This window comes from Chaetodon trifascialis, chromosome 13 (assembly GCF_039877785.1).
Source record: "Chaetodon trifascialis isolate fChaTrf1 chromosome 13, fChaTrf1.hap1, whole genome shotgun sequence".
NCBI classification, from domain to species: Eukaryota; Metazoa; Chordata; class Actinopteri; order Chaetodontiformes; family Chaetodontidae; genus Chaetodon; species Chaetodon trifascialis.
The window spans coordinates 15,179,848-15,193,085 of record NC_092068.1 but is presented as its reverse complement, the minus strand read 5'-3'; the positions used below and the strand labels follow the sequence as shown (position 1 = coordinate 15,193,085).

Genomic DNA, 13,238 nt, shown 5'->3' with positions numbered 1-13,238 from the left:
AAATCAGTGTTATAAATAAATGGGTTAAACTGGGAATGTGTTTGGCTGGGCCGCTCATGTTGCTTCCCTAAATATACTCTGTTATAAAAGCTTTGGTGTTTGGATCTCTCAAAGTTAACTGGTGAGCAAAATGTTACCGTACTGCACAGAAAAATGTGAGTATCGTATCATGATTCTGTATATCAAATAGACTTACTAAATATCAAATCGCATATTGACTTTAATGTGATATATTAAATGATCAGGTGCATCAAACTTAAAGCATCCTGAGCAGCTACTCGAGGGTACTAATGTGTACAGTCTTCATTTGAAAGGCAACAGATCAAAATAGATTTAAGAATCTCTTAAATTGTGAATTCAGCTGAATAAATCATAACTCATCAATTCCATTAACGATCAGTGAGTCAGTTTATGTAAAGCAGTCAGTGTTTGTTTTACTGGTGGAAAACAGCATTTATGTTGAACCATAACTGTAACCATGAAAATGATTGTTGGGATATTTGCCGCTCGGGTGCAATAACTTCGACCTTGCTCACGTTTTAAGAGCGACTGGCTCGTGGATCAAACATTATTGCCGGAGCGGTCCCATGGTGATGAAGTGACCCTGACATCTATTAGCACAAGTAAAGGGTTTATCCTATAAGAGGCTCAGGAGAACAAGGATTGAAACCCTGGAGTCAGATTCGATTCGCAGGCCTTGCCGTTGCCCGAGGGAGCAATGGAGAGGAGAGGGAGGAAGAAAAAACAGAGGAAGACACACAAAGTAGAGGTTTGTAGGGTCTGTCTGACAGAGAGCAACAATGAGCTGACGAGCTGAGGTGTAAAGGCACGTCTGCTCTCTGGGGGTTGATCACAGAGGCAGCACTGATTGGGGCAATGTGAGCGGCAGGTTATCTATCAGCTGCTCTCACTCCACTGCATGTATTCCCGTCCTGCCAATCGCTGCCTCCCTCCATGGCTCACCTCACCGCCGCCCTCCTGTCTCTAACGTTCTCTCTCTTATTTCTCTCTGTGGTGGAGGCAGGCCATACATCATTCATTCAAATTCTTCCACTTGTGTGTGCTTTGCTTACCTTTGATATATTGCTGGACCTGCTTGCAGAATGACCCAGGGGCTTTTCATTCTGCAAAAGAGGAAAAGAAAGACAGCTCCAGTGAGTGAAAAAACACATTCAGAAACAGAAGAGAAATGCTGTCCGATCTGCACGGGCAGTCTGCTCAGTGAGAACTGGCGTATGCCTCATAATGACCACGTGCATCACACTTAATTTGTAATGAGCTGAGCTGTGCAATGACTAGCTGTTTGACATAATTTACATGTGACCAGTTGAAACAGAACATGTACAGGAAAACTTTGCAAATGTTAACTAGACTAAGAGTCTACGTGTGTAGAACTTCACAGCTAAATGCTAAAGCTAGCATGATAATATGCTCACAATAACAACGCTAAGATGCTGGTGTTTTGCAGCTCCAATGTGTACCAACTGGGCAGCTTAGATTAGCCTGTTAGCATGCTTAAATTTGCACTGAACACAAAGTACAGGTGATACTGGAAGATCAGTTTCGTAGGTATTTGGTCATGAGCCAAAGTATTGGACAGAATGCATAATGGCACTATGAAATCCAAAGTTATTACACATCATATTGAGGAAAAGATAAATGTCTGACAATTTCATGGCAATCCATTTAATAGCTGTCAACACATTTCAGTAAAATCCCAGAAATATCAACCTCATGGTGGTGCTTAATGTAAAGTCAGGGGATCATTTAAGTCAGAAAAATTCATTGTCTGGGAACCATTACTGTCTGTAGAAAAGTTTGTGCTAATTCATCAAGTAGATATTGAGATATTAATAGATGTGAGGAAAATTTGACATGCTGGCTGCACCAGAGCAAACGTCAGGGGATCACCAAAGTCAGTGGGATTCGTCCTTGGGGTACCATAAAAGTCTGTAGCAAAGTTCATGGCAATCCATTCAATAGCTAAATTCGAAATCAGTAGACCGACCGACACGCCTACATTGCCATCCCTTAAAATGGCATTGCCAGCAGATGTGAGTAATAATGCAAAGGTCTTTAATGGTGTTTATAAGTGTTGTGAATGAAGAAATCTTGTCATAGGCTGCAGCAGGCATGGGGAGGACTGATTCATGGTTTTGTCTCCTAACGAGCAAACACTACAATAAAACACAGCAAAGCTACATTTCCCAACAGCTCAGGGGCCTGGGAGCATCTTAAGTTAGTAAATCAAATTCTTCTGGCATGAGACAAAAGCACGATGAGCTGATTACACAACACATCCGTCCAAACTCAAAACCAAATGGTGTCACAATATTTGTATCATTACCCAGGGAGTGAAACAGGCCAACACTGTCAGCACTCAGCACAGTTAAGTTTTGTTTTGAGGCTGTAATGATCCTCGATTCCCACTCAGTGTTCTCGGCTTGCATCAGGGACTCAGATAAACAGCCACTGGGGTGTTGTGCTGCATTTAGCGTCGGCATTAAAGCCTTGCATGGTTCCTTAATGAGTAATCAATCATCGTTACATAATGCTGAGTTCACGCCGGGTCTGACAGGGCTGTGGTGCTTTGGACACAAACAGATCTTTGCAAAGGGAAGTCAGCTCTACGGGGAGAGTGTATACACTGTACAGACATAGAAGCAAGGCCACATTCAACTGTTGGGAGGCAAACTTTTCCTCCAACCTCCAGTCAAATACACAGCAGACCACACATGGCAGCTTCATTATATAACCAGAATTCCAGAAATTGATCAGTAGCCTTATGCAGGAGGAACACAAGCTGACCCAATATTTCAAGCTGTTTTTTTTTTAAAAATTATTATTAGTATTTTTTTAATAAAAATCAACTTGTTTCTCGTAGATTTTCTGATATTTGAGCTGATGCAAGGTCAGAGGATTATTCATGCAGAGGGGGGCAGGGACATCAGAACCAAATTCTGTGGCAATACATGCAGTAAAAGGCCGCCTTCATCCTCTGAGGACCATGTAGGGCTGTACAAAACTTTCATGGTAATCCATCCAATAGTGGTTGACCAACCAACCAACAGACTGACACTGCCATCCCTGCAGTATTCAGGCCACATTGAGGAAAAACAATTGTCACATTTCCACAGTAAAGTTCTACTAATTGCAGAAAAAAAGTCATAATATCATGTGAAAAAGGGTCTAGATTTTAACACTCTGGTACAGCGAACAGATGAGAGCAGTCTGTTTTTATGTGTTAAATGAGTGATGCTTACAGGTTTCACTATCGCAGAGAAAATGAAACCAGTTAGATGGTGTATGATTCAATAACCAGATGTGTTTTGAGGCAGCAGGCTGAGGACAGCGGAGACCTATATTTCTCCAGACAGACAAGTTGAGATGACAGACAAGAGCTCAGTCAGGGCAGCAGAATGTGATAAAAGTGGGCTTTTTGTAAATGATGTGAAAGGCAGCGAGAATCTATCTGTCCTCCACTCTGCTGGACATTATGTAGTGCAGACCAGTGGCACGACCATGTGACAGACACATAACCACAGTTTAGGGAAGCGGATGTGTGCTCACTTAAACTGTTTGAAGATGCTAGTCATGTGGTTGATTGTCCACACAGATGTTACCTTTCTCATCGCCTAATAGCAAGGGGGACGTGTGGAGGAGCTGCAGTCAAAACAAACCAAAATAACTGCAGACTACAGCAGCAGCTGCCAGGAGATGCTAAAACGCACGTGATCCAATCAATGTACAAGCACGAGAGATGACACTGAAATATTAGGACTTTTATATCTAATTATTATGACTTAATTCTCAATACCTCAGATAGTTTTTTCTTCTTTTTTCTTCTTCTGCTAGAATGAGCCACATTTCCACCGCAGGAAATGGTCGAGTGCTTGCAGCGTTTTATTTCAGCCACCATTTGTATTTTTAAAAAGCTGCAGCTGCTCACCAGTTTGGTTTTTGTTCAATGTGCTACATTTCCATAGAGTTAGAGGGGAAAGCGTCACTGGACTAGCTTCTGGGACTAAAAGCTGCGGGTAGTTTGGGTGGAAACGCGGCTGTGGATAAAAATTCTTAAAACAAGTTCATTTCTATTGGAAAGTACTTAAATATTCTTCTGCACTGGCAGGATTTTTCAGAGCAGAGTTTTTGGGAATCAGTAATAGACAGAAATGATCCGATAAGAAGGACAATTTGCAGTAAATCTGGAAATTTTGGGGCCCCTGAAGGTCAGGGGCCAAATAATCTAGCCTTGCAGAGAAGGACGCAAACACATAAAGACTCAAACACACACACACACACACACAATTGCACACACACGTACGCTGACAGGCAGCATTTGTCGGTGCGGAAATCTCGACCCTGAGAACTTTCCCCGTGTTGTTCAGAAGCGGCAGCAGCTTAAGTGTTACCTCTGCCATCCTTGTCCAAACAGGAAGTACATTAACCTTGTCACCAGAAACCCATGAACCACGAGTCTATACACACACGCACACACACATCATACCACTAAGAGACGACACGACGTGCTTCCAATTCTTAATCGCTTTACCGCTTCACTTGTGTCCTCACCGTGACTAGTTGCCATGGTAATAGAGGACTGTATGTGCCAAGTTTTCCCATCACTCTGTTTCCCTCCATCTTCATCCTGATTTTTCTCCCGTCTCACTAAGCGCCCAAGGACATTTAAACACATGACACACACGCTCTGGATTGTGGTCACACACACACACCACCGTCGACCGCTCACAGTGCATTCGCAAAAGTTTATATCATCTGATGAGGCACAGAGCTGACATTTTATAAGAAGAAAATAGATGTCTGAATAAACATCTACATGCAATTTCCTGTCACTAAAATGTCAGCGGCGAGCTGGTGGACTTTATCTCCCATCTCAGACTGTAGTCATCTTGTGTTTTATCTTCCCACCTCCTGTAAGACGCACTTCCCGACTGATGCAGTGCCACAACTTGAATGCTCACATGCAAAAGTTAAGAAGTTCTGCAGATATAATTGTAAAGAGAGGTGAAGATTTCAGCCCCTTTTTGTACAAGTGGATTAAGATAAAGCAGTTCACCTTGTTCATCCATGTCATTACCTCTTCAATGTCTTCCATACTATGTCACAAAATGGTAAGCACAGCTCTCAATGGGTGCAATTTGTGCAGCAAATCGATTGTCAGATTGGTGAAGACGATAAAAAAAATCTGTTTGTATTGGAGATGACAGTCAGGGATAACAAGGCGCAGCCAAAGGGATGGAGTGAATTGATGATCCTTGCCCTTAATCCTTCCGTCTTGGCCAAAAATTTAGTAACGAGCAGATTTAGCCAGACCGAGGGTTTCTGAGAAATGAAAAGGCCACAAATGGACTGATGACTTTTACACACAGCAGTGATTAGAGCAGAGAGGCTGCAGACAGATGACAAAAGATGAGACAGGAAATAGATCAACACCATTTCCATGCGTCCTCTCTTTCTCCCTAACCCCATTTCTCTAAAAATCCTCTTTGCCAAGATGTGTTACCTACAGTACAAGGTCTGGGAGTCACCTTCACTGCCACCATGGCTGCAGACTATAAAGGGCCTTATTCTCTGGGCTCATGCATAATTCCGATAAAGAAGGTTTCAGGTTTCACAGTCCGCTGTGTCTGTCTTTCTCCTGTTCCTAGCCCTGGGCTTTGATAACACAACTTTCAGACTGGACTCTGAAGACAGGAGCTTGTAAGAAACGAAGCTTAGGAGAGTACGGCAGAGGAGGTCATATTCAGAGGGATCGCTGCGTCTTTCAAGGCTCTGTACTCGGCCCACAGGGAGGAGGGCTCAGCTCGCTTTTAAGCAAGAATCTCAAAAGATAAAACCTTAGCGAATTTAACCCTGCCTCTTTGAAATGTGTCTATTCTCCGCAAAGTTTCTATCCTCAACACAACTCTTTCAACAGTTGAATCCACCATCTGTGGTGTCTTTCAAGAAGATGTCACAGATTGGACTATTGACTATATGGGGGCATGTACAGGCTGGGGCTGAAACTCTTCAATCAATGTTAATCAAGGAAGAAAATCTATTGGCAAGAAATTTGAGAATCGATGAATCATTTCAGTTACCAAGAAAAAAGATCAAATATTTGCTGGTCCCAAAGTATTAAATGTGAGGATCTGCTGCGTTCCTCTGTTCAGTATCATTGTAAATTGAATTTATTTTGGTTTTGGGCTGTTGCTCAGACAAATCCAGACATCTGAAAATGCCTCTCAGAAATTGTAACGAGCTATACATTAAAAATATGCCGAACAATTCATTTTTAAAAATTGTAGACAGATAACAAAAAGAACCATTGATCAAATCAAATCAGCCAAAAAGCATTTCAACCAGCATCACCAGTCAACAGTTTGCAGTCAACAGCTTCCCAGAAAACAAAGCCTGAGACCTGCAGTCAGCAAGGCTGCTGACGCTCCATCTGTGCTCACCTGTACCGAGAACAGTTTCAGTTGAAACCCAGACATGAAATGGGAGAGGTCAGGGTCGCAAATGAGAGCTGGCTGCCAAGCAAGCAAACCTTCACCTTGAACATTCAGATTCATGAGAGAGTGAGACTGTTTGGAAATGAACAGCCTGGATGGGGACAGGTTTGTGAAGTGGATAAATATAGATCTTATAAAAGCCAAAACTTCATATCAGTCTGTTACGTATTATGCATTCATATGGATGTTTGTTTCTGTGCCTACTTTGAAATGTTTTCGTTCGTTTCGTTTCGTATCTGTTTTCCTAAACTGATCTCTTACTTCACTTCCAGGAGAATCTCCAGACTTGTCTGGACCTGCTGCATCTGAGACTGATAGCAACACTCCTAGAAATGGCAACATCACGAACGTTTGTTCTCTCACCTGTGAATAAGATGAATGAACTGAAGCCAAAACAAGCCTTTGAGCTGCAGTGAATTATATGAAGATTATTATTAACAAGGGAATAATAATAATAATCAATTAATTACCCATTTACCACACACTTAAGGCTTCCAACAGCGGAAAAATCAAACATCAGATCTCCTAATTGCCAGCATCACATGTAGAAGCAACAAGCCTTGTAAATGCATCACAGACTTAAACGTAAAAAACTACAGTATCCTTCAAGCTTGGAAAAGAGAGAGCATCAACCTCCTTCAAGCAACTACAGGCACATAATTAACTAACACCTAATTAACTAACCCCTTCAGCTTGCTCTGCCTCACAGCCACTCACAGACTGCTACTCTGCAGTCTACCATGATGACAAGCAAGCTTTTTTTGCAGAGGTTAATGGAATCACACAGAGTGAGAAAACAGTGCTTTTGGACTGATAACTGGTGGGATATGTGAAAGCATCTTCATTCAGGATACCAGGAGGCAGAGAAGAGGCAGGCCAAGGACAGTTTGAAACAGTAAAAATTGATTCTGGACGATAAAGGGCATTTTAACAGATGCCTTGGAAAATTGCCTCCATCCAACACAAACTATGTTCAACAATAGTACCTCTGGACAGTAAATGCAAAACAAATCTCTACTGAGCTATAAAAACATATTTAGGGAGATTGGTCAGCCCGTTTCAGAGGTTTTTTTCCTAAGCAGCTCCTCGCTGTGCATCCCAAACACCATGAGAGTCGTTTTATGTGGTGGCTACTTTGTTGAAAAAGGGCCAAAGAATTCACTTTATCATCTCTGGCTACAAAAAAAAACGACATTGTAACAAGAAGAGGAGGAAGCGACCAAGAGATTGTAGGAAAAAGAGAGAGGGACATAGAGTAAGACACAGAGAAGCCAAATGAATGATAGTTATCAGACAGTGATAATGAGGAGACTGTCGAAGGAACAGAGGTTTGTGTGTGGGGGGGGTGGGGGGGTGGAGTGGGGGGGTTGGTTAATTAGAAATGACTTTTCACATCTCTCTTTTCCTGTCTTGTTCTTTCTTCGTAAATGCATTAAACTTCTACAGTAAGTGACCTCACCAAGCTGCTCTTCATTCAACAGAAGCTCTAATCTCTTTAACATCACAGGTCAACGTCCAGCGGCTCGCAGCTACACCTCCGCCTTGGCTGTTGTGTTCATCCTTTCCTGCTGTATGTTAAGCATTCACCACCTACTGTACCACACACACAGGGTGCTTCTATTACTATGAAAAATTATACGAATATAAACATGCAACTGCGACTATTCATGGTGTACATTCACAGCCACGGGTCTTCTGTGTGTTGCAGTCTTTGCACGGAAAGCTCAAAACCATGAGCATGTTGTTAAAGGCCGTGCACACCCATGGTGCAGCCACACATGTGATTTCTTATTTTGGATGATCACAGCTCTTATTAGGGGTGTGTGTGAGCGCGCAGACTGTTATCTCACTCTCCTTCCAGGGTGGGAGCAATTACACCTTTATCGCTCTTATTTAATCATGCAGGACAAGTGAAAACACCTCTACAGGCGTAGACGGCTGCTAAGTCATTTATATGATGAGACACTGCATCGCATACTCTAATATATCATTTCCTCCTAATGTTTCACTTGATCATGCAAAGTTGTGTTTTCATGACATGTCATTTGTCAGAAATCAATACGCTAAACTAACTTTTTGGAAAATCCTCTCCTCTACTGGGGAATGTGCGCTTTCTGAAACTGTGAAGCAGCGAATGTACCTCCATCACGTCAGCTTTCACTTGGCATGAAACCATTAAATGGCTCTACAATGCATGCCAGACTTTCAGACCGCTTGCAGCGCTTTATGTGGTCTGGTGTCAGCTGAACAGAAACCTATGCATGGATGCACTGCTGCATCTCTAATTCATCACGTGTCAACGTCACTCTTAAATGAGCACCGTGATAAAAATGGTTATGAAAATGACTTTTCCTGGAACAGTGGCACACTGAAGCAGACAACCATGACCACTTTGTTTTCAGAAACACCATAAAGATAAACAGACATTTGACATTCGGCTGGCAGGTGACCGAGAAAAGCTTGTGGATAAGCAGGTATGGCTATAGAGACAGGAGGTTTAGCCTATGGCAGACTGCACAGGACAGTGTTTACATGTGAATAGCTTTCCCTGAAATAAATGGCATAAGCATACCATGATCTGCTTAGGGCTGATCATTCTGCCAAACGCAGATCTAAAAATGAGGCCACCCTGTTTTTTCATGCACAAGTTGCTGCAGACAAGCCAACTCAAATTTTCCTTCCCAGACAAATAACTCAGATTCCTCTGCATAGTCTCAGCTCCTCAGACAAACCCTTCTCAAATCATATAAATTAAATGACAACAATCTCAAGTAAGCCATTACAAACACACTCGTAGCCTGAAAATACAAGTAGCGTGCACAAAATGAGGACAGACCGATATCTGAGAAACAGGGAGATATTTGAGTAAACATGGACTAGCTCCTCCCTCCACAGAGGTCACCGGTACACATCCTTGCAGGAAAAGCAATATCAAACTTCCCGACAAAGGGTCCCGTCAGGGAAGGAAGCTGGCCCTTATTTGGTTTCCTACCCCTGTCAATGTCCAGCGGCCACTTAGGGAGGAAATGCAGGCTGACTCCGAGTGGGCAGCTGGGCAGGAGAGCATCACCAGATGAGAAACTATGCACAGAAACAACACTCAGTGGAGAGCTTGGCTAACCACAGACATCTACCCAGATCAAGGATAACCGTGAGAGGAGGAAAAAGGAGATGAAGACTATGCTATACAGAGAAGCCATGCAGTTCAGAGAGAAGGGCTGAAATTCTAGTTTCCAACAAAGCGACTGAACATTTGGCTAACGTGGCAGTATGTCTTATTTGAGGGTATATTCTTTTTATGCAAGCGGCTTTAGTTCAGCAAAACTATAGCCCCACGGTGCCAGCCTGAAGCATCTGTGTGCATCATGAAACCACATCAAAGTGAGGCAGCATGTAAAGTGAGACTGTAGGAGAGGCAGGAAACACCCCCAAGACTCAGTTTGTGGGAAAATCTACAGCTTTTGTGAGCATTTGTGTGTGAATAAGAATGTCTGTCTGTGCCCTCGTCGGCAGGATGTGAACTTGTGGTCTCCCCTCCTCCTTCTCCTCCTTCTCCTCTTCCTCTTCTTGTTCTGTCTGTCCCTCATCTTTCTTCATCGCAGGCATAATCACATCAGTATGTCCAAACAGGATATGGTAGAGGAGAGGCTGTGGCCATCATGTTTAGTGCAGGAACATGTGAACAGTGACGTATTCAGGCTGTGAGTCTAATAAGGCTGCACAGCAGGCTGCAATACCACAGTCTAATCCAACAACAATGACAACTACAGAAAGAAGCAGATCTGACAAAGACTGTGCCAGAGGTTGGTCCTGGGGGACGGAAGATGAACGGAAAGTGAAATGTAGCAGAGAGTCATGGGGGGTGACTGCTTTACAAAGAGAGCAAGAGATCCAGAGACACGCTGAGATGGGGTTTTTTTTTCCCCTGTAATGACGCCACATTTCCTCATTAGCTGCTCTTTGGGTCAGACTCTTCCACATGACATAAGTCATTATTTATGACTTGTGTGAAAAAGTCAAGCTACAGATAATTAGTTCAGCGCAGAGCCTCCTAATTAGCTGCATTATTAGTGTGTGAACCCTCAGTCCCCTTGCGATATAATCCTTCAATCACAGAATCATGGACACAAAGAAATGCCCACAGAAACCAAGGGGTCACCTCAGCAAAGAAAGGGCAGGACACAAAGACTGACCCATATTAAAGACTAGTATAAAACACCAATTCAGTGATGCTTCAGTTAAGAAGGGACTTGCAGATTCTATTGCCCACCCAAAAAAACAAGAGACTGCTAACAGCTTCAAGTCCACCAAAAAGCTTCTTTATTGCTGGCAACACTTAGCAGCTGCTCAGAGAAGCATCAGCTCTGGCAACCCCCTGGGAATATGAACACCCTATCTGAAGCACAGGAAAATGTGAAACAAGTTTCTCTTCTTTTAATGAAATAAAAAAAAAATCTGCAACGAACGACTAACTACACGAGCGTGCAGTTCTTGGCACTGTCGAATGTTGAAACCACGCTCAGGGGTTATGAAAGCCTTTCCAAGGAAAACAAGAAGCAGAGGGTGATGCGGGAAACGGAGGAGCTCTGTGGGCAGGCTGCAAAACGCCCAACTTATGAGCAACCGCCATAGTGCTGCAGGTAAACCACGCCATGTGCTGCAGGATACCCTCTGCTTTGCTGTCCTCTCCTCATTTCTCCCTCCATCCCTTCCTCCTCCTCCTCCTCCTCCTCCTCCTCCTCCTCCCCTCTCCAACAGGTTTTAAGCTCTGCCATGACATGTGACTGCATTAATCCCCCCCCCCAGCTTTCAGATTTGACACAAAGCCCTGTGATTTGGTGCATCAGTCGATGATGTGATATGCTAAGCTGTAGACCGAGAGGGGAAAATATATTTATATCAGATCACTGAGGCCTTGTGTGTTTGTCTGGAGGTTCTGCACCTATTAACCAATCACACCCCGAGACAAGACAGCAGCCCACTGCAGGAGGTACTGCTGCTCTTTGCACTTGCACACCATCCATAAGTAGAGTTGGGTGGCAGAGCACAGTCAGAGTCAGTGAGTTCATGTGTGCTGAATCTGACCAGACATGATATTTCACAATGTCCTGTACTTTAACAATCTATCATCAAACACCAGGACAGCATGAAGAGATGACTGTGTAAAACTATGATTATAGAAAAGGAAACATGCGACTACGTGCAATGCAGAAAAGTCAATATAGCATTGCTCATGGGATGTTCAAGTTCACGAGTCATATACAGTATTTCAATGCGCCCCCACTCATCCTGAACAAAGGGCAGAGGCACGGGAGAAAGTGGGTCAACCTTTCACACCAAAGAGGTGGCAGATGCTCCTCTGAACCACACAAACAAACCCATACAGTACCATCATGCATGTACGCCAGGAGCATGCACTGAATAGAAAGCTACATATGAGGATCAAAGTGCAGGGTGAGGTAGCGATAAATACAAGCAAAACAAACATAACGCGCCCACGCACATAAGCACATTGATAACCACACTCTGCACATCCTGTCAAGCAGCAGCGACGATGTCAGACGGGCCATTTCCGACTGTCTCTGTTAATTTTGCTCTCCATTTATCCACTCCTCTGTCTCAGACACATTCACACGCACACACACACACACACACAGACAAAACCACACATTCCCTGTAACACTTTCATCTCTCTACTGCAGCAGAAGTGCTCTGCCATCACCACAGAGACAGAAGGCCTCAACATAACCACCACTGAATAGAAATTACGATGAGCTGCACTTCCTTTTATTACCATCCACCACCCTTTCTTTGTGCGTGCCTTATACACAACCGACTATGCATGTAGATGTGATGTAAAGCTACTTTTTTGTTTTTTAAAGAGGATACAGAGCAAACACCCCTGAGTGGAGGCTGCAGTGGTGAAAACAATGACAACAACGGCATCAGCACATCAAGACAAACAACACAGAGACAACAGCAGCGCCGTCAAGAACAAGAGTCTGTACCTGAATCTTCATTTTCCAACAGGAATTCATGTCTGGATCCTGAAGCCACCTCACCTCTCTTCCACACACACACAGTCACACACACACATACACCCACACACACCCTCACGCAGACAATGGTTCCTTGGGGAGGTTACATGCCCCCTCTGTAAATCCTCGAGGTGAGCCGAGACGGAGACGGAAAGAGAGAGACGGGGAGGGAGAGAGAGAGAGAGAGAGAGAGAGAGAGAGAGAGAGAGAGAGAGAGAGAGAGAGAGAGAGAGAGAGAGAGAGAGAGAGACTCAACAAATATGGAAGTGGAGCTGCAGCAACAATGTCAGCCGTCGCCGTGGTGACTGCAGCTACGGCAGCACAGCTCGGAAACAAAGACAGACAGAGGAAAAGATGGGGAGAGAGATGGCAGAGGGAGGGAGAACAAGCGGCTGCCCTACATTTTCTTCACACACAGACACACACACACACACTCACACGCTCACACAGAGGCAGAGCTGCTGCTGCTACTTGTCCGGGCTTGCTCTTTCTCTTAGCTACACACACGCACACACACACACACAAATACACACGCAGAGTCAATCCAGTACTGTAATCTCATTGGCTGAGCAACCACTTCCTCCAGCTGATCTTTATGAGAGTTGGGGGAGGGGCAAACAGTTGTTGAATCATTCATGAGAGGGAGGTGGTGTCCTTTAAATAGACTCCCTCTACTCTGCACACT

The 13,238-nt window shown here is 43.9% G+C and overlaps 1 protein-coding gene across 7 annotated transcripts in view; it reads right to left on the bottom strand.

Annotated features, from left to right (window-relative positions):
- Nucleotides 1-13,238, bottom strand: part of LOC139340985 (E3 ubiquitin-protein ligase MARCHF8-like) — a 78,997-nt gene that overhangs the window by 21,765 nt on the left and 43,994 nt on the right. For 5 of the 7 annotated variants that reach the window (XM_070977168.1, XM_070977171.1, XM_070977169.1 and 2 more), the window contains exon 3: nucleotides 1,074-1,124. In XM_070977168.1, the coding sequence (XP_070833269.1) occupies nucleotides 1,074-1,124 (51 nt within the window). Of the gene's footprint in view, nucleotides 1-1,073; nucleotides 1,125-12,523; nucleotides 12,725-13,238 lie in introns of those variants that run through there. The other 2 variants (XM_070977173.1, XM_070977174.1) reach the window with 2 other exon arrangements.